Source organism: Macadamia integrifolia, chromosome 10 (genome assembly GCF_013358625.1).
Source record: "Macadamia integrifolia cultivar HAES 741 chromosome 10, SCU_Mint_v3, whole genome shotgun sequence".
Classification (NCBI taxonomy): Eukaryota; Viridiplantae; Streptophyta; class Magnoliopsida; order Proteales; family Proteaceae; genus Macadamia; species Macadamia integrifolia.
In genome coordinates, this window is record NC_056566.1 from 31,056,034 (window position 1) to 31,075,713 (window position 19,680).

Genomic DNA, 19,680 nt, shown 5'->3' on the forward strand with positions numbered 1-19,680 from the left:
TTTTAAGGTGACTAAATAAATATAATAAAACCTCAAAGAGAAAAGGAGAAAAAGATTACAAGTGAAAAAAATAGAGAGCGAGCCTAATACAGTGACGACTCCTCATCTCCTTACGCAAAGCAGAGATTCGAGTGTCTTCCCAATGGAGTGCCTCTTCTTTTTTACTTCAGCTCTGGCTCATCATCCACTAGGTTTTTAACATGTTTAATTACTTCCTTCGTATACTTTAACTCAAGATCTTCTCTTTAGAGAGACAATCTACGGAGGCTTTGTGCCAATCCGAGATATGAAGAAATGATTTTCCTTCATTATACTTCAAACTTTCCCCAAACAAAATGTGGTTATCATCCACATTTACAACTCCATCATTAATTCTTTGATACAAAAAAAGCATGGGTTAGAATCGTAAGATAGTGAATCACACATTGGAAATGGAGCACCAAACTTAACATATGATTAATCTAGATCAGGAAAGGCTCTCATCTGAAATTGGTTTAACTAAAAAGAAGGTTCCACATGGTACCACAGCTAACATATCCGTTTCCTTGAGAAGTTTAGTGTGTATAAAATTATATTATTGTTATTATTCGTCTGAGTCGCTTCCTAGGCACCATGGCTATGATTTTGCATCATGTGGTAGGCTAGATGGATTTGCTCCAAAAATAAAAAATAAGAAGGGAACTGTGGAATCTTCATCTAATCAAGCTTAGCTCTAAACTTTGAAAGTTGACCAATTCAAAGTGTCCTCTTCACATCTAGCAGCTCAGGCTTCATTTGGTTGCAAGAGGAATGAAAGGAATGGGAAGTGAAATATTCATACTTAAAAAAGAAATATTTGTAATTGAAATAACCTAGAGGGGGATGAATAGGTTATACTAATGGAATTTTAATTATTTTCGAAATAATGTCCCAAGTGCGATTGTAAATTAGAAATGCAGAATAAGATAGAATAGGCACAGTCACACAATACCAAGAATTATAGTGGTTCAACTCAACCTGAGTCTAGTCCACTCCCTACAAGATCCTCTTGTAAGGTATTCCACTAGTTTTTCCTTCAGTTCAGTAGGTAGGGAAGAAACCTTTTACAAAATCTTTTAAGGATAAGAGTATCCGTACAAATCCCTTTGCAGGTAGAGAGACACCTATTACAATCTCCTTCAAGGTAGAGAGGCACCTTACTCTTTTAAGGATAAGAAGATCCTTACACAAATCCTAAGTACAGTCTAGGAATTAATGTAAAATAGTAAAATAGATAATGGAATAAGAGGGTTACTTCTGGTGTGGTGCAAATGATGAATATGATAATGAAATGATGCATCTTAGAAGTCTTCTCTAAGTCTTTGACTTGCATAATGAGAGTATGGAAGACTTTGATGGAGACTTGAGCTTTTCTTTGTGAAATCGTGAAGACCAAATTGCTCAAGTAAATAGAATGCCTTTTTGACTATGAATGATCACAATAGTGCTCCTAATACTTAGACTTAATTGTTATTTAATTAATAGCATCTTAGGTATTTATAGGTGAGCTTAGGAGATCATTTTAGGCAGCAAATTATGCTCTAATGATCATATTCTGGTTCCATCGGTCAACCGCTATAGGAAGCCGGTCGACCAAAAAGAGCGGTTGGGCAAAAATATAGCCGTTGGAGGTGTTCCAGGCATGTGCCGATTGACCAAAACTTTCAATCGATTGACCGGATATGGCCTCGAATAGTTTCGGTCGACTGCCTACAGTTCTGTCCGAAATTTGACAGACAACTGTCATACTGACCAGTCGCCAGTAATTCAGCCATATCTTTTTGGTCTGACTTTTGATTGACCTGATTCAAGTTGCCTTGAAATCGTGACTTGATTCCCTACAACTTTTATGAGGGGTTCATCTCTTGATACCAACTCTAAGGGTTACCCAAAATGCCCTTGAATCTGGTCATTGTGTTTTTCACAGAATATCACTAGAACATATATTTCTAAATATGTTCTACCCCACCTATGGACTTCCATACTTGGTTAAAGGATGTCCTAAGGTCATTCTCGTATGATGATATGCAATGCATGGTGTGCGTGTACATATATAAGTATAGAAAGTATAAGTTACAATATGAAGAATCTAATATATCCTAGAAGTCTTCATCTTGACTTGATACTTGGAATCTTCATCATCACTTGATGTTTTCACTTTTGCACTTCATCATCTAAGTCTTTATCTTGTCTCGAAGCTTCCACTCTTGGTCTTCGTGTCTTGACTTAATACTCCAATTATGCATAGCTTGAGATATCTTCTTGTACTAACCACCACTTAGCACACACAGTTAAAGTTATTGTTTGTTTGTTATTACCAAAACATTTATAGGAGTTTGGGGCATATTCCCAACAATAATCATTACCCCATGTGACTATATCATCAACTTCAAATTATTTCATATTTGGTTATTAAATTTCACTTTACTTCGCATCCAAAACATGGGACCACATGGGATCACATGGGATCACAAGTAAAATATGTAAAATATCAAGTAAAATAAAAATTACAAGTAAAACATGGCCAACCCTATGATATGTAAAATAAAAATTACAAGTAAAATATGTCATTATTAAATACAATTAAAAAATGAAATAGTTTATATAATCACATGGGACCACACGGAGTAATGATTATAAATATCATTTTTAAGTACGAAAATTTTACTTCCCTTCCCCTTAAGTATCCATTGCAATCAAACGCAGCCTTAGATTGTCCTACTTTACATGCTACATGGTAGAAAGCATAGGATTCTAGTTTGCCTTCTCGAGCCGACCCACCAAGAAAGTAGAACCGATTGAGCTGGATAGGGCTGGCCAAAGGTTCAAACTCCATGCTAGAGGTTATTAATTCCATCGGAGTAGCAGCAACAGCAACACTTGAACCAGCTAGCTGCCCTGCTTGGCATCTTATATAGATTAAGGACAATGCATGTATGTGTGCATTGCCAGAGACAAACTACGTACTAGTCTACGTCAATATTTGTATGTCACTGTCACTGTCGAAAATCCCTATGAGCAGACCTTACACAAGCACAGAACGCAGAGGCCCGGAGGTTTCTCCGGGATTAGTCCTCCGATGCCCAAGTTAGTGACCGACAAAACAGTGTTTTTACAGGAGTAATGTTGGGTGTCAGCGTACCTCCTCTAGGTTCCTTTTCGGTTCCCTCTTATAGGGTTTCTCGGCCTAGGATTTCAGGAACCCCTCCTTGGGAATCTTCTCCTCACATGGTTCAAAGCCTTGCAGCCTCTATCGGATGGGCGACACGTGTCCCTCCCTCAGATGCCATGTGTTCTTGCTTTATTGGGTGACAAATTCTGTCGTATCAGCAGCCCCCTTACTTCCACTAGGAGGCTCCTTAGTGGGAGTAACTACCTAATTTCTCTTTCGAGTGCCCCTTCAATCTTTGGCTTTGGCTTCAGCGTTCATCTTAAAAACATAGCCTCTGGTTAGTTTTGCTAGGTCTTGGCCTGAGACACCAACCTAGGTTCTGACCTTCGGTCAGGTTCACTCAACCTTGGCCTGAGCTCACTACCGAGTTTGTGACCTTCGATCAGGTTCACTCGGCCTTCGCCTGAGCGTTTTACCGAGGTTACGACCTTCAGTCAGATCTGCTCGGCCTTTGCCTGAGTCCCCTACCGAGGTTGTGACCTTCGGTCAGGTCCACTCGGCCTTGGCCTGACTTCCCTACCGAGGTTGTGACCTTTGGTCAGGTCCACTCAGGCTTTGCTTGAGTTCCCTATCGAGATTGTGACCTTCGGTCAGGTCCCCTCGGCCTTAGCCTGAGTCCCCTAATGAGGTTGTGACCTTCGGTCAGGTCTACTCGGCCTTGGCCTGAGTTCCCTACTGAGATTGTGACATTCGGTCAGGTCCACTCGGCCTTGGCCTGAGTCCCCTACTGAGATCGTGACCTTCAGTTAGGTCTGCCCAACCTTTGCCTGAGCCCCCTACTGAGGTTATGACCTTCGGCCAGGTCTGCTCGAATCCATATACGGTGATACGCTCGTGTGCTTTGCTCGAGTGTACTTTGGGAACCCCACGTAGATGATGTGTACTGTATTTAATGAGGTTGGAGAGTCGTATCGATGCACTGTTGCCTACAAATAGTGTCACTTTCTCTCATTTTGTCATTTTCTACTCATTTCTCTGACCCTTCGTCCTTAACTTTCCTCTAATCTTCGATTCGGCTAGTCATTCAGAAGTAAGTTATGTCTAGCTCTTTAGGTAGTGGCCCCTTGTCATCTGAGGGCGTGGTTTCTAGGCATCAGAGTCCCTGTCAGGTTCGAAGGATGTCCTCGGACTCGTCTTCCACATCCACATCTTCGGATGTCCTCATCCTCTACCGCCAGTGACATGAGTGGTGGAGGTATTAGGGAGGGGCTTCTCGACTCCAGGGTCCAGGAAAACGAGTCCCTGGAGGTCAAAGCCAGAAATATAGTTTCGACCATGACCGAGGAGGAGCTAATAGAGCTCCGCGCGTCATGTAGTATCCCGAACGAGTTCATCCTTTGAATACTGAGGCCCGAAGATAGAGCAAGCTACAGAAATCCTAAAGAGCTTTGCTTCTATCGGGATGCCTTCAAGGCCAGGCTTCGGGTTCCCCTTCACCCCTTCTTCAGCCAGGTGTTTCGGCACTGTGGCATCTCTCCAACCCTGCTGACCCCGAACGGGTGGCAGCAAGTCCTCAGTGTCATCGTCTTCTTCTCTCGAATGGGGAGACTTCTCTCCCTTCCTCTCTTCCTCAAATGTATGTCTCTTGGTTCCAGTAAGGGGGACTCGGGCTAGTACTACTTCTGCCCTAGGAAAGACCTTCGATTCTTGAATTGACACCCAACCTCGATACACAGTTGGAAGTTGAAGTTCTTTTTTATGAGGGTGTCCGAAGGGTTCCCCTTCGGTAATACTTGGGACATCCCAGACCTGAAGGGCGTGAACTCTGCACCTACCCTCTTTGGGACAGAAGCAGAGTCATTGTCGATGGCTAAGGACAAGACCCTCCATCGGCCTGTCGAGTCCAGTAGCCTTCAGTCGAATGCCTTCCTATTCCTGTTCAGGCTTAGCCCGAGTCCTAGGTTTGCACATGTTTTTGCTTCGGATTTAGCATTTTCGTACTGATCTTGACCCTCTTTGTTGCAATGTAAATTTCAAGAGCATAAGCTAGAGCTATTACGGCCAAGAGACAGGCCCAGCTGAAGGAGGCCAGGGCCCAAGACGTCCAGCAGAGACAGCTGAAGAAAGGCAAGAAAAGAGGGGCTTCGACTTCTAACGCCCTCCCAAGGAAGAAGCCTAGATCCGAAGACCCTACCACCGAGGCCGTTCAGGAGCTAGAGGCCCCAAGCAGCGACGCATCCCCTCTAAAAGCCTCCTCCCCTATGCTGACTTTCAAAGCCCAAGAAGAAGTCATTTTCGGGCCAAATTCGGGTTCATCCCTCGGTGGTCCATCAAATAGGGCGAGACACTTTCCATTGGGCTGGTTACTCGAGAGCTCGTCCAGAAGGGGAGCCTACCAGGAGACGCGGCCGAGGCCCAAAGCCAAGGGACCAAGGCCATGATTACAAGCACTTGCGTGTTTATGGCAGCGGTAATCTTCGGCCTTCGGCCTTTAGTAATTTTTTCCTTTTTTTTCTAACTGTTGATCTCTTTCAGGCTCAGAACCAAGTTGTTCAGCTGACTATCTGGGCCGAAGCTCTAGCTAGGGACCTCAAGGTGTCTGAGCGTGAAAAGTCGGCACTCGACAAGGAGCGCACAGTCCTCCTTGAGAAAGTGGAACATCTGGAGGCTAACCTCCTCCATGCACAGCAGGAGAGCGATCGGAAGCTTAAAGAACTGGAGGCACAGATGGTCGCGAAGCTAAGAGAGGTCGAAGTTCGAACTGTCGAGAGCTACAAGTCCTCTGATGACTTTCGGGAGGTGCTAAAGCTCGCGATCACCCCCGGATTCATCATGGGCAGCACCGATGTTCGAGACTGGATCCTCGGACATCATCCCGAGGTATCCTTCGAGGGGAGTGGCCTCATCTTTGAGGAGGACACTGATGCAACTCCTGCTGCCACCGAGGTCGCAGATGGTGAGGATAGCGGCAGTGAGGGAGAGGGGGTCCAGGTTTCTCGTGAGGTCCCTCTTACTCCTGGGAGAGGAGACTCCGATGTAGACACTGTAGACCATACCGGGGATGAGGCCATCCCTCTCGCAGATGCTCCATGAAGCTTCTCTTTGTAACTTAGCCTTTTTTTGTAATTTTGGCTTTTAGGCATCTTCATGTAATTTTGGCCTTCGGGCATCTTCATGTAATTTTAGCCTTCAGGTATCTTCATGTAATTCTAGCCTTTGGGCGTCTCTATGAATGAAATTCCTTTTGTTCAGATTTGTCTTATCGATTCGCCTTTTACCTTGTTTTTTTTTTCTTTGCAATCCCGAAGATCGATTTCGAATCCGAAGGTATTTTTCAGATCTTCGGCCTACAGGTGGGGTATGAAGGCCAAAGCTCTCATTCAGGTGGTGGGAGCCCTTTATCAAAAGGTTCGGTCCTGTTGAGTCATTGCTTTGACGGTGGGGGAATAAAGGCCAAGGCTCCCTCGTACCTCGGGGTGTCTTCATTTAGCCCCCGCCGCAGATGCTTCCTTCTTAACACCTACCTATTGTCAGCTCTCAACTAAGGTCCTATCTAAGGTTCCTGGCTAGGTCTGCTCTGCCTTGGCCTGAGCTCCCAACCAAGGTTATTCTTTTGACCATATTTTCTTGGCTTCAACCCGAGCGCCCGATCGAAGTGAGTGCTTTGTGTTAGCAACTATTAGGAAGCGATTGCCGTAAGCCAGCACATATATTTATGAAATGAAAACCCTTCGGAGTGTTTGGGATGGAGAGTTACAACTCGGAAGTGCTTAGGGAAAAAATTATGAAATGTAAATGTAAATGTGCATGCTACTTCACTATTGATAGAATTTCCTCAAGTTCTTCGAGTTCCATAATCGGGGTACCTTTTCTCCCCCCATAGTCTCTAGGTGATAAGACCCTGATTGTATTATCCTTGAGACTCTGTAAAGACTTTTCCAATTTTGGAGCTAGCTTTCCTTGATGCCTCGAGTCTGATATCTCTGACCTTCTGAGGACAAGGTCACCCATTCTGAACTCGTTCCTTCTGACTTTGGAGTTGTAATACCTCGCAACCTTTTGCTGGTAGGGGCGATCCTTTCTTGCGAGGCATCTCTAACCTCAGTCAAGAGGTCTAAATTAGCTCGGAGTCCTTTGTCGTTTTCTTCTTCATTGTAATACTGAATCTGATAAGTTGTGGCTCCTACCTCTAATGGGAGTACAGCTTCGGTGTCGTAGGTTAAAATGAAGGGTGTTTCTCTGGTGGCTAATCTCTCAGTTGTGTGTTAAGCCCAGAGGATGTTGTATAATTCTTCTGACCATAACCCTTTGGCGTCATCCAGTCACTTCTTTATCCCTTGGAGCAGGGTACGATTGGTGACCTCTGTCAATCCGTTGGTCGATGGGTAACCGACGGACATCACAAAACAAGCCAAAAGTTAGGTTGGCAAACTAAGTTCCATTGTCCGTTACCACCACCCGGGGGATTCTGAATCGATAGACTACCGCCCTCTCGAAGAAGTCCCTTACATTCTTTTCGGATATCGTAGCCAGGGCTTCGGCTTCGGTCCACTTCGTGAAGTAGTCTACCGTCACCACAACAAACTTTCTTTGCCTCGTGGCCAAGGGAATGGGCCTAGGATGTCCATCCCCACATGGAAAATGGTACCGGGCTTGACAGGGAATAAAGCTCGGTAGGGTGTCGTCGAGGGACGGGGGGTGAACATCTGACACTTAACGCACTTTCTAACGAATAACTCCACATCCTTCCTCATGTTTGGCCAGAATAGGTCCTGCCTTAGCACTTTATGGGCCAAGGCCCGGGCTCCGAGGTGTTGCCTGCATATCCCTTCATGTACTTCTCGGAGTGCATACTCACCATCGGCAGGGTTCAGGCACTTGAGGTACGGTGTGGTGAACCCTATTTTGTACAATGTCTCGTCCTTCAATAGGAAGTGTGCTGACCTCATTCGTACCTTCCTTGCCTCATCCCTATCCTTGGGGAGTATTTCTTCCTTCAGGTATTCGATTATGGCATCCATCCAGCTAGGGCCGTCCTCGCCAACGGGTAATACCTCCTGGGGTCCTTCGGTGCTTGGTTGGGGTAATACTTCGAAATACACCGATCGTCCAAGGTCCGTGAAGTCAGAGTTGGCCAATTGTGATAGCGCGTCTGCGCTGGCATTCTCTTCCCGTGGCACCTGCCTTACCTTGAACTCCTTGAAGGCTGTTACTTTCTCTCGCACCGTCTTCAAGTACTCGGCCATCCTTTGCTCCTTGGCTTCATAGTCCCCATTCACCTATCGCACCACGAGTTGTGAGTCACTGTGCACTACTAACTCCTATACCATCAAGGCCCACGCCAAATTTATTCCGGTTATTAGTGCTTCGTACTCAGCTTCATTGTTGGATGCATCGAAGTCGAACCGTATTGCATACTCGATTTTGAATCCCTCGAGGGTAACAAGTATGATCCCAGCGCCGCTTCTTGCACTGTTGGATGCACCATCCACATACAATGTCCAAGTCCTTTCTGCCCGAGCCTTGACAGACTCCTGGGGTTCATCTGAGAGCATTGTCTCGGCTATGAAGTCCGCTAGGGCCTATGCTTTTATTGCGGTTCTCAATTTATACTAGGTCAAATTCTCTAAATTCTATGGCCCAGTTTACTAGGCGGCCAGACATATCCAGCCTCTATAGTATCTTCTTTAGAGGTTGGTTTGTAAGCATGCACACTGTGTGCAACTGGAAATAGGGCCTCGACTTTCTTGCCGCTATCACCAGGGCGTATGTTACTTTCTCATCTTTCTATATCTTGTTTCTGCATCCAAAAGGGTTCGACTAACGTAAAATAATGGCCGTTGTTGTCTTCCTTCTTCCTTTATCAGTACTGCGCTTACTGCCACAACCGATATAGCTAGGTATAACTGCAAGGTATCCCCTGTATTTGGCTTCGTCAGTAGTAGGGGCATCGCTAGGTATTCTTTCAATAGTTTGAAGGACTTTTCGCACTCCTCTGTCCACTCGAACTTTTTTGACCCCTTCAAGGTTTTGAAGAAAGGAAGGCACTTATCAGCTGACCGAGATATGAACCGTCCTAGGGCGACGACTCTACCTATGAGCTCCTCGACCTGCTTCACGTTCTGTGGTGACCTCATATCTCGGATGGCCTGAATTTTCTTCGGGTTGGCCTTGATTCCCCTCTCCAAAACTATGAAGCCGATGAACTTTCCCGATGCTACTCCGAACGCACACTTTGTTGGATTCAGCTTCATGTTGTATTGCCTTAATACTTCAAACGCCTTTCTAGGTCACAAATTTGGTGTTCCGCCTTCAAGCTTTTCACTACCATGTCATCCACTTACACCTCCATAGTCTTTCTGATCAGCCCCTTAAAGATCTTGTTTACTAACCTTTGATAAGTGGCCCCCACGTTTTTCGGTCCGAAGGGCATTACTTCGTAGCAGTAAAGTCCTCCCTCGGTCACGAAGGATGTCTTCGGAACATCTTCCTCACACATCTTGATCTGATTGTATCCCGAGTACATGTCCATAAAGCTTAGAGCCTCATGTCCCGAAGTGGCGTTGATGAGAAGGTTTATCCTTAGTAAGGGGTAGCTATCTTTTGGGTAGGCTTTGTTTAAATCTATGAAGTCAATGTAGATCCTCTAATTCCCATTTGCCTTTGGGACCATAACCACGTTGGATATCCATTCAGGGTATTGGATTTTACGAATGAACTTTGCTTCTAGTAACTTCTCTATCTCTTCATCTATCTTCTGCTGCCTTTCGGGGGCGAAGGTCCTCTTCTTCTGCTGTACTGGATTTTTAATCGGGTCGATGCTCAGATGATGCTCTATTACTTCTCGTTCTATCCCAGGCATGTCTGAGGTCGACCAGGCGAAGGCATCAGAATTGCCTCGAAGGAATGGGATGAGTTTTTCCTGTTGTTGTCTTGGTATTGTAGCCCTGACTTGGAATTGGCGAGTACTATCCCCTTCTTCGGCTTTGACTTGTATCAGCTCCTCAGTCGATTCTCCCCTCTGACAATTGGTATCATCGCATAGATCTTCTATCGAGAGCGCTTCACCCGCCTTTCCCTTTCCCCATAAGGTGGTGGCGTAGCACTTCCGGGATGCCTCCTGATTGCCTCGACACTCCCCAACCCCATTCTTAGTTGGGAACTTCATCTTGAGGTGTGGAGTGGAGATGAAAGCCTTTAATAAGTTTAATTCAACTCTCCCTAGTATGGCATTGTACGTTGAAGAGATGTCTACTACCAAGAAGTTGATCATAACTGTTACCTGGCGGTCTCCGATGCCTGCCCTTATCGGCAGCTCAACCGACCCTTCTACTTTGACCGGGGCACCCAAGAACCCTTGCATTGGGTGTTCGACCTTCTTCAGCTTTCTTTTATCTAGACCCATCTTCTGGAATGCTTCAAGGAATAGGATATCAGCTGAGCTGTCGTTATCCACCAAGATCCTTTTTACTCTGCAATCGGCTACGGTCATGGTGATTACCAGGGCATCGTCATATGACGTCTGACCCCTTTTAGGTCGTCATCAGAGAAGGAGATAACCGTCCCCGTCCTTGCCCTCTTGTTTGACCATTCGGCCACATGCACGCTTCTCGCATAGGCTTTTACTTTTTCTGGCCAAGATGGAACTATCTCCAGCGGTTAGGCCTCCACTGATAGTTGCTATAACCCTAGTTGGGATTTTATGATTGTCACATGGGCGATGGTTAGCTTCCTTAGGTGTCTGGTCCCTTTGTCGTTCCTGATTGCCCCTACGGGCTGGCCCCCTTCTTTCACGGCTGCCTCTACTGTCTCTTTGGCAGTTGTCCCTGCGGTCATTGCCATCTTGGGTATCCTCCTTTTCGCGGTCTACGAACCGACCTAGATATCCTCTTCGGATCATTCCTGCAATCTCTCCTTTCAGGTGCCAACAATCTTCTGTGTCATGGTCGTGGTCTCTGTGGAAGTGGCAATACTTGTCCATGTTGCGTCTCTTAAGATGTCGTCCCAGCTTCCCAGGCCACTTCATGACTCCGGCGTCTGGGGTTTCTTTTATCTGCATTAGCATGTCCGTCCGTCTCTGATTTAGCGGTGCATATCTCTCGAACTTCTTCGGCCGACTGGGTGCCCGATCACGTTCAGACTTTCGTCTCTTGCCCTCGGAAGGTTTGTCATCATCTCTTGAGGTCCTTTTACTCCTCGTCTTCGCTTCATCTTCCTCATCAGCTTGGAGGGTTTCTTCCATCTGAATATACTTATCACACCGAGCCCTCAACTCAGCTAGGTTCTTCGGTGTATGCTTCGCCAAAGACTTTTTTAGCTTTTTATCTTTGACGCCTCCCAATAAGGTCGTGAACTCTTCTTTTGGGTCCAAACCTCTTATCATGATCTTCTCCTGCTGGAAGCGCTTCATGTAGCTTCGCAGTGACTCTCCTTCATGTTGTTTGACGTTGGTCAAGTTCAATGTGGTCTTCTGAAGGGGTTGGCTATTGAAGAATCCCCTCATGAAGAAGTAACTCAAATCGCTGAAGCTGTGAATCAATTTCGTCGGTAGGCGGTTGTACCAAAACCGTGCTACTCCTCTGAATGTTAAAGGCAAGGCGCGACATATGATGTTTTTCAAGACTCGGTGAAACTGCATGGCAACCTTGAAGCCTTCCAGATGATCGACGGGGTCTCCAGACCCGTCGTAGGTGTCAAATTTGGGTAGAAGAAAACCGATCGGGAGCGGGTCCCTCATGACCTCATCGGCTAGAGCCGTGTCATTAGTGATATCCGGCTCGCAAGTTCCTGTATGGTTTTCTGTGACCTTCCGGATCTCGTCTTTCAGGTCTAGGATCATCTGCTTCAACCCGAGTCCTCACGTCTCTGTCCGTCTCCTTGGCGTGGTCCCTCATGCCTCGTCCTTTCTTTGGGTGCGGGGCTTTCCCTCATGGCTTGGTTTTGAGGATTCCGGCTAGACCTTATCAATCCTGAACTACTCCGGCCCTCGTCTTAGGCTCCCTCTGGCTGGACATAGGAGTCTCGCAGTGCTCCGCCGGTCCTTTGAGAGATGGCCTTGGAGACCTCCTTCATTGCCTCAGTCATTCGGTCATACTTCTCCTGAAGGGCGTCGAACTGCTCCCTTGTCACATATTCCTACGCCCTAAGAGGGGGTGGAAGATTACTATCTCCGTGTACCAAATATCCGCCTGAGCGCTGGTCCCTCCAGAACCTTCCTGATCATTGTTTCCCCGTACTTCGCCGATTTCCGTCGAGGGGGGAGCCCTCCTCATCCATGTTTATACTCGGCACTGCTCTGGTTTTCTTACAATTGTAGGTTTTCCCCACCATTACGGTCGTTCCCACAGACGGCGCCAACCTGTTACTGCCGAAAATCCCTATGAGCCGACCCTGCACAAGCACAAAAGACAGAGGCCCGGAGGTTTCTCTGGGATTAGTCCTCCGATGCCCAAGTTAGTGACCGGCAGAACAGTGTTTTTATAGGAGTAATGGTGGATGTCGGCGTACCTCCTCTAGGTTCCTTTTTGGTTCCCTCTTATAGGGTTTCTCGGCCTAGGGTTTTGGGAACCCCTCCTTGGGAATCTTCTCCTCACGTGGTTCGAAGCCTTGCGACCTCTATCGGATGGACGACACGTGTCATTCCCTTGGACGCCATGTGTCCTCGCTTTATTGGGTGACAAATTCTGTCATATCAGTCACAATCCAGGATAAGAATGCATACATACATACATACATGCGTGCCAGTCATGGGCATACGTTACCAAATGCCCACCTCCTTGGCTCAATTAGAATTGTAGAGTTTATGTGTTTGGAAATATAACTGGTTGGATCTGGCCAATTTCAATCCAGATTATCAGATCAAAATCAGTCTATTCTGGATTGGTCCAGATCGGTCCCAAAATCAGTATATTCTAGGCATCTATTGGTCCATGACAATGTAAATGGGACTCCATTTTGAGTTTATTGTCATAGCCTTAGCTCCACGAGCGTATGAATTGTGCGAGTATCACTAGCATGAGGATGGAAATTTCATCCTTCCATTATTATTATTATTATTATTATTATTATTATTATTATTATTATTATTATTATTATTTTAATTGAAATCCTTCCACTACTGAAAGTTATTTGGATTTTTTAGAAATTCGTTGTTATATTAGGCAATCCATGGCAGTTTACTACTACAAGTTTTCTTTGTACACATATTTAGCTTCGGGTTACTTTTATAAGTTTTCTTTACTTATCAATTGACGATGGCCTTAAATAAATAAATATATATATATATATATTCTCATGGACCTCTAATTGATCTGATTTCAATGTCATCATATCCCCATTTCAAAATTAAGTTGTTGTGAACCAGAATTTTTCAAATTTCTGGGTTTCAATCACAAATTTCTTGTTGGTCAATGATGGCCCTCAAAGTGAAATCTTTTCTCATAGAACTCCAATTGATTTGGTTTTAATGTTGTCAGACCCCACTTCAAAATTTAGGTTATTGAGACCTACGATTATCAAATTTCTAGGTTTCCATTACAAATTTCTTGTCGGCGACTGATGGCCGTCGGAAAGGAATATTTTCTAGTGGAACTATGATCCAATAAATTTCAATGCCATCTGACCACCTTAAAAAATTACGTGGATGAGACCTAGAATTTTTCAAATTCCAAGGTCCCGTCATAATTTCCTAGATAGCCCTTGAAATAGAATTTTTTCTTGTGGACCGTCGATTGACCTGATTTTAGTGTCCTTGGGTACCCCTTTCAAAATTAGGTAGTTGAGACCTAGGACTTTCAAAATTTAAGGTTCTGCTAAATTTCTTTTTTGGTGAATGAAGGGTTTCAAAATGGAATATCTCCTATGGACCTCCATTTGACAAGATTTCAAAGTTACCATTTTCCCTTTCAAAATTAGGTGTTTTTCATATTCATAAATTACCATGTCTGACACCAGGAAACAAAAAAAAATAAAGTAGCATATTTGTTTTGATTTATGAATGTCTTCGTCGTGGACTTGACTTTACCAAGGCCTAATTCTGGATTTTCATATATTTTAATTAAAAAAAATTATTTGTGGTACACTAACTATATTTTAATTCCAATTTAAAATATTGTACAATTTTTTTATGGATTTTTATTAAAAAAAAGTATTTTTAAAATTTATCTTAAAACTATTTATTTTTATTATTTATGAGATTTTTTATTTTTTATTTTTTTATATTTTAGCCATGGCCAATACCAAAGAAGTGTAGTGCTGACACAGCATAGCAGATCGATATAGCCACTACTTATCGATTAATAGTTGTTACCAAATATATATATATATATATATCGATTAATAGTAACCCTAAAAAGCAGAAATGTTTGTCGTATTCATACATGAACATGACCATGTAGATTTTTTCCAACACCTGATACGAAAAAAAAACCCTAAATCCTGATATCTAGCTGGTCTTCCTAACATGGAATTAACAGTCCGCACCCCTCTTTTAACTGATCCGTACAGATGGAAATCTACCCATATAGATCCACACTCCTTTTAACTAAAAACAGTATTATCTCAATTCTCCCTAAAGATTTTGAATGAAATGTTTTCAACTAAGCTCTTCCATGCATCATCTCTGAACCCAACTTATATCTATAACAACTACGTATTAATGAAAGAAAAACAAAAATATCTCAAGGCAGGAAGTGATTTTTACCTGTCAAGAAAGTCTTTCAAGTTCAATCCACATAGTTCACCTGCTATTTTCAGATCTAGCCTCCACCTTTCCACCACCTCTCGCTTCAAGTTCTCTTCGTGCCGGCGAAAAGGTTCCTCAAAGCTCCCCTTTTGACGCCGTACGTTGGATCCTTCGACACCCATGAGGAACACAGGAATTACCCTTTGCCCATTCTTTTTTCTGCATTCCATTATCAAGGAAAGCTCTTCAAGGCATCGTGTTGAAGAAGCATAGTTCCACGAGAATAAGATTATTGCACATCTTGATTCCTTGATTACTTTCATGACCGCATCAGCAGAGATATGATCTCTTTTCGAGATCTCTGCATCGTCCTTGAATGTTTTGATGTTGGCCTTCTCCAGGAAAGTGTAGAGCTTACTTGCAAAATTGTTACCTGTTTCTTCTCCTTCTTCTTCTTTGTAATTCAATATTACATCATAATTCCGTCCAGAGGAGGAAGAAGACCGAGTAACAGTGTGGGTTACCATTAATCTTAAGCAAAAGATAAAGAACTCTGTAGTCTGGAGTCTGAAGTGAGATGGATCACAGACCTACAGACCTCTCTTCTGTAAATATAGTTAGATGAAGTCAAAGCTGCTTGGTTTAGCAAAAAAAACAAAAAAAAGAAGTTAAAGCTGCTTAGGTACACGCGGTACCATTCCACAAGAAAAATTTTGACCTTCCCCGTACGTGCTACCCTGCCAATCACTGTTGATTTTGGACTGAATTGGATTCTAAGGGCCCGTTTGATAACGTTTCAAGAAAAGCGTTGCTGCCATTTTTGTTTCCAGAAACAACAGAAACGGAATAAACAGCATTTGATAAAACTATTTCATTTCACTTATTTTCAAAAATAGAAATATAAATTTTTACTTATTTATGGTCAAGAAACGACCCAGGCGAAACAAGTTCAACTTGTTTCGTCGTTTCTGAAAACGACTTGTGGCCATTTTTTCATTGGTTACTATCGACTTCTAAAAACATGACTTATCAAACACCTTCAATTCCGTTTCTGTTTCTAGAAACGGAAATTTATGTTTCTGCCGTTTCTTGAAACAGAAACGGCAAAAACGTTATCAAACGGGCCCTAAATTCACGTACACTGGTATTTAACACCTGGTAAGCACTTAATGGTACTTACCTTCAAATATTCTGAATATTTATATGAATAAAAAAAGAAAGTAATCCTAGCAATTGGCTAGCATAATTGGAAGCTTTGGTTCCGTTACACGTAAGTCCATTATCTTCTTTTTCTGTTTTCCCGATGTAATTTTTCATGCAGTGAAATGGATAAGGGTATACTATACTCTAATTCGTATAAACAGTGAGGTACAAAGAATTGCAACAATCTCACTAGGCATAGTTTCACCTTTTAATTAAATCTAAAGATTGTAATAAATATCCTTAGAGACACACACTCTCAATTATGAGAGAGAGAGAAAGAGAGATCTTGAAATTAGATTCAAAACCTTGTTTTGTCGTGGCCAAATCTAAATCTTTTATTTATAGAAATTTGACTAGGTAAGATTCGTCATCTTAGTGAATTTATGATTACCCCAAGTAAGCGACCTATGAACGAACTAAATCAAGATCCAATCCGACTCAATTTAATTAACACTCAATATTGCACGAAATAGTAGATATATTGTTGGTTTTCAAAACTTTACTTTAGAGTTCAAACTAAGTCATTGTGTCTCAAAGTTCGAATCAAAGCAGGGGCATGAATCTGCATACCTGCTATCATTACAAATTTACAATAGTGTACATTTTTCACTTTGAAAACTTTTCAATGTGCAAACTTATGTGAAGTTGGAGTCCACTTCACTTACGTGACGTTACATCTGACTCTTTTCCTCAGGGCTAACCCGGAGGGCTCTTCGTAATCTCTAAAAGGCTCTCCAAAGCTTTTCTTCTAGTGCTATATATCCAATGAATCTACGATGCACATGAGGAAAACTGAAAAAACCTTTTAATTGACATTCCATAATCAAGACGACATTCTCTAAGAATCATCTGGAATCAACATAGTTCCTCAAGAATTTGGTAATGAAAATTACTGATTCTTTGATTGCCTTTTCAAGCGCTTCAGAGTCCGGTTCTTCTCTTTTCAGTTTCCCATCATCGTTGAATTTCCTAGGAAATTTCATTGACAAAAAGATGTCATGTAAACTAATGGAGCGGTTGACACTATAATGGAAAGTTCCAAGAAAATGAATTAAAGAGAAAAACAGAAAAGATGGACCAAATATCCCAAAGTAAATTAAAAGGAAAAAAATGGAACGTTCCTCAAAAAGGGAAGAAATTTCAATTGTTCTACCAAAAAAATAAAAATAAAAAAAGCTAATTTCAGTTGGTTAATCCAATTGTCACTATGATGTGATTGCTCTAATCACCAAATAGAACATCACGAAACATGAGATGGCCCACATAGCTAATGAAATTAAAAGGACACAGGAAACACTAGGCTGTCGTCATTTTTTTTTTTTTTTGGGAATAAATTTATATTAAAACATAGATAAAAAACAAAATCTCAAGCTTATTTTTTTTTGGAAAAATTACATCTCTTCTCCTGTAGTTTATCGAAATTACGCGTAGATCCAAGTGTTTGAGCGAATTATGCCCCCTCCCCTGAAGCTGACATTGTGAGGATTCTGTTAAGTTCAAACACGAAAAGACTTAAATACCCTTTTATAATCTAAGTCTTTTACTGATAGGACCATTATACCCTTTATGAGAAATACCCATTATACCCTTTGGGGAAAAAACCAATAAGCCCTCAAAACAGAGAGCCGTTGGAGAAGGTTCCCTGTTTCCAATTAAGGTTCCCTATCTCCGAGCACCTCACCTCTACAAATTAACCTCAACAACCATTCCCGGTGAAGGTTCTGTTTTCGATCGACAAGTTAAAGGCTTCCCTGTCTCCGATCGATTGACGCCGGCAAACCCAGGTAAGCAAAGGAGAAGGTTAACACCGATAACCCCTGCAAATCACCCCGGCGAAGACCATTCCAGGTGAAGAAGCTCTATCTCCAATCGGTTCACCCCGACGAACCCAGGTAAGCAAACATTAAACCAAGTCTGAGCAAGAGTATGCCATTTCTGTGTGTGTGTGTGTATGCCCTTTCTCTGTTCTGAAATCATATGTGTTAGGGATGAACCTAGGGTTTAGGAATTTGATAATGTGTGATTTTATGCTTGCTTGCTACTGGAAATGTAACACCATAGGCCTAAGGATAGCTGGTTGGATTGAATCTGAGGGGCTACTACTGGTTGGATGGATAGGGGCTGGCTATTGTTGGCCTTCCTTTACTCAACTTTATGCGAACTATATCTGTAGGACCTTGTTTCTACTGTTGGAATTATGGTTCTCATTTATAGTGACAATTATATGTTTCATGATCAAGGATGTATGGTTACCCAAAAATCTGCAGAATTCCCCCTTCATGTATGTTTACCCGATGCCATGAAGGTCCTACTCCATTTCGGCTCTTACATGCTGCTACTATGGTAGCAGCAGGAATTTTTCTTGTAGCTTGGCTTCTTCCTCTTTTTACAGTCATACCTTACATAATGTATCTAATTTCTTTAATAGGGATAATAAGGCTCTGTACTGTAACATTCTAAAAAATGGGTTCTGATGTTTTTTTATTTTTTTGAAACAGAAATGAGGTAAAACCTGTATGGGAAGCTCGGTTCAATTTCTTGTTTTTTTGAAATGAACCGGGCACTTATGAGACTTTTGAATCCTTTTTTTGGAGCATGAAATACTTGCTTTTCACTTTTAGAATTGATTCTGAGCAAAAGGCGCCGAAACATGTATCACTTAAGTTATGAAGGGTAAATGGGGAAATTACCCTCAAAACATAACAAAAGTTATGTTTCAAGGTAAACCCTAACCCCATTTTCACTTGAAGGAGGCGAGAGGCGAGAAGGAGGCGAGAGGCGAGAAGCTCTGCTCGGTACAAATTTTACGGACTACCATCTTCGATCTACCATCTTCAAGGTAAACGAAGATCTCTCTCTCTCTTTCTCTTTCTCGTTCTCTTTCTCTTTCTCGTTCTCTTTCTCTTTCTCTTTCTCTTTCTCTTTCTCTTTCTCTTTCTCTTTCTCTTTCTCTCACTCTCGTTCCCTTTCTTTCTTGATCTCTTCTCCCTCCTCCTCTGTGCCTTCAACTCTGAAAAAATCTAAACTTTTTCACTCTCTGTGGGCCTACAAGGTAAGGCAACCAGATGCAGAAATCAGAAGAGATCGAACCAGTGATTTCGTATGAATAAACTTTTTCACTCTCTGGAGGCTTTGCCCTACCCATGATTTTTTATGAATAAGAAAATCTCTCTGCTACTGATTTTGTTGATTTCTGACCCTGTACTGTTGTGAGATTTGGTAGCGAAGGCCTGGTGGTTTCCAAGTTAGGCTCTGGAGGGATTCAAAGCCTTCAATTAGATGGATTCCTGATTAATTATCTCTCCCATCTCTTCTCTATCTTTCCTCCATCAAAATCAGGTCAGAATTCTGAAATTTTCTCTCCTGTGATTTCTAATTTTGTTAAGAACTCTCAGCTTTGATTTCCATGTTGGTCCTAGACTTCTAGTTCTAGTTATTGAGTTAATCATTGTTAATTCCAGTGGTTTATGCTATCGATTTGCTCAGTTTCAGTGGTTTATGCCATCGATTGTTAATCATTGTTAATTCCAGTGGTTTATGCTATCGATTAACTACTAGTTTCAGTTCTGTTTATTTCTCAGTTTTCCTATTAGGAGCTACTTTGGCTCTTGCTCAAAAAAGACATTAAGAGAAGTTTAGCCTATTCTACAATGTCTCAATTGGG

At 42.7% G+C, this 19,680-nt stretch overlaps 2 protein-coding genes across 2 annotated transcripts in view; one reads left to right on the forward strand and one right to left on the reverse strand.

Moving 5' to 3' along the window:
- The window catches only part of LOC122092386 (calcium-transporting ATPase 12, plasma membrane-type-like), an 8,513-nt gene extending 2,290 nt beyond the window's left edge, over positions 1-6,223 (forward strand). Inside the window, exons 2-3 of the mRNA XM_042662698.1 lie at positions 4,281-4,438; positions 5,666-6,223. Of these exons, the coding sequence (XP_042518632.1) occupies positions 4,281-4,438; positions 5,666-6,223 (716 nt within the window). The remainder of the gene's footprint in view (positions 1-4,280; positions 4,439-5,665) is intronic.
- An 8,604-nt stretch (positions 6,224-14,827) lies between these two features.
- On the reverse strand, positions 14,828-15,340 carry LOC122092387 (TMV resistance protein N-like). The gene has a single exon (XM_042662699.1). It carries the CDS (start codon positions 15,338-15,340, stop codon positions 14,828-14,830), a length of 513 nt encoding a protein of 170 aa, XP_042518633.1.
- Positions 15,341-19,680: the final 4,340 nt, after the last annotated feature.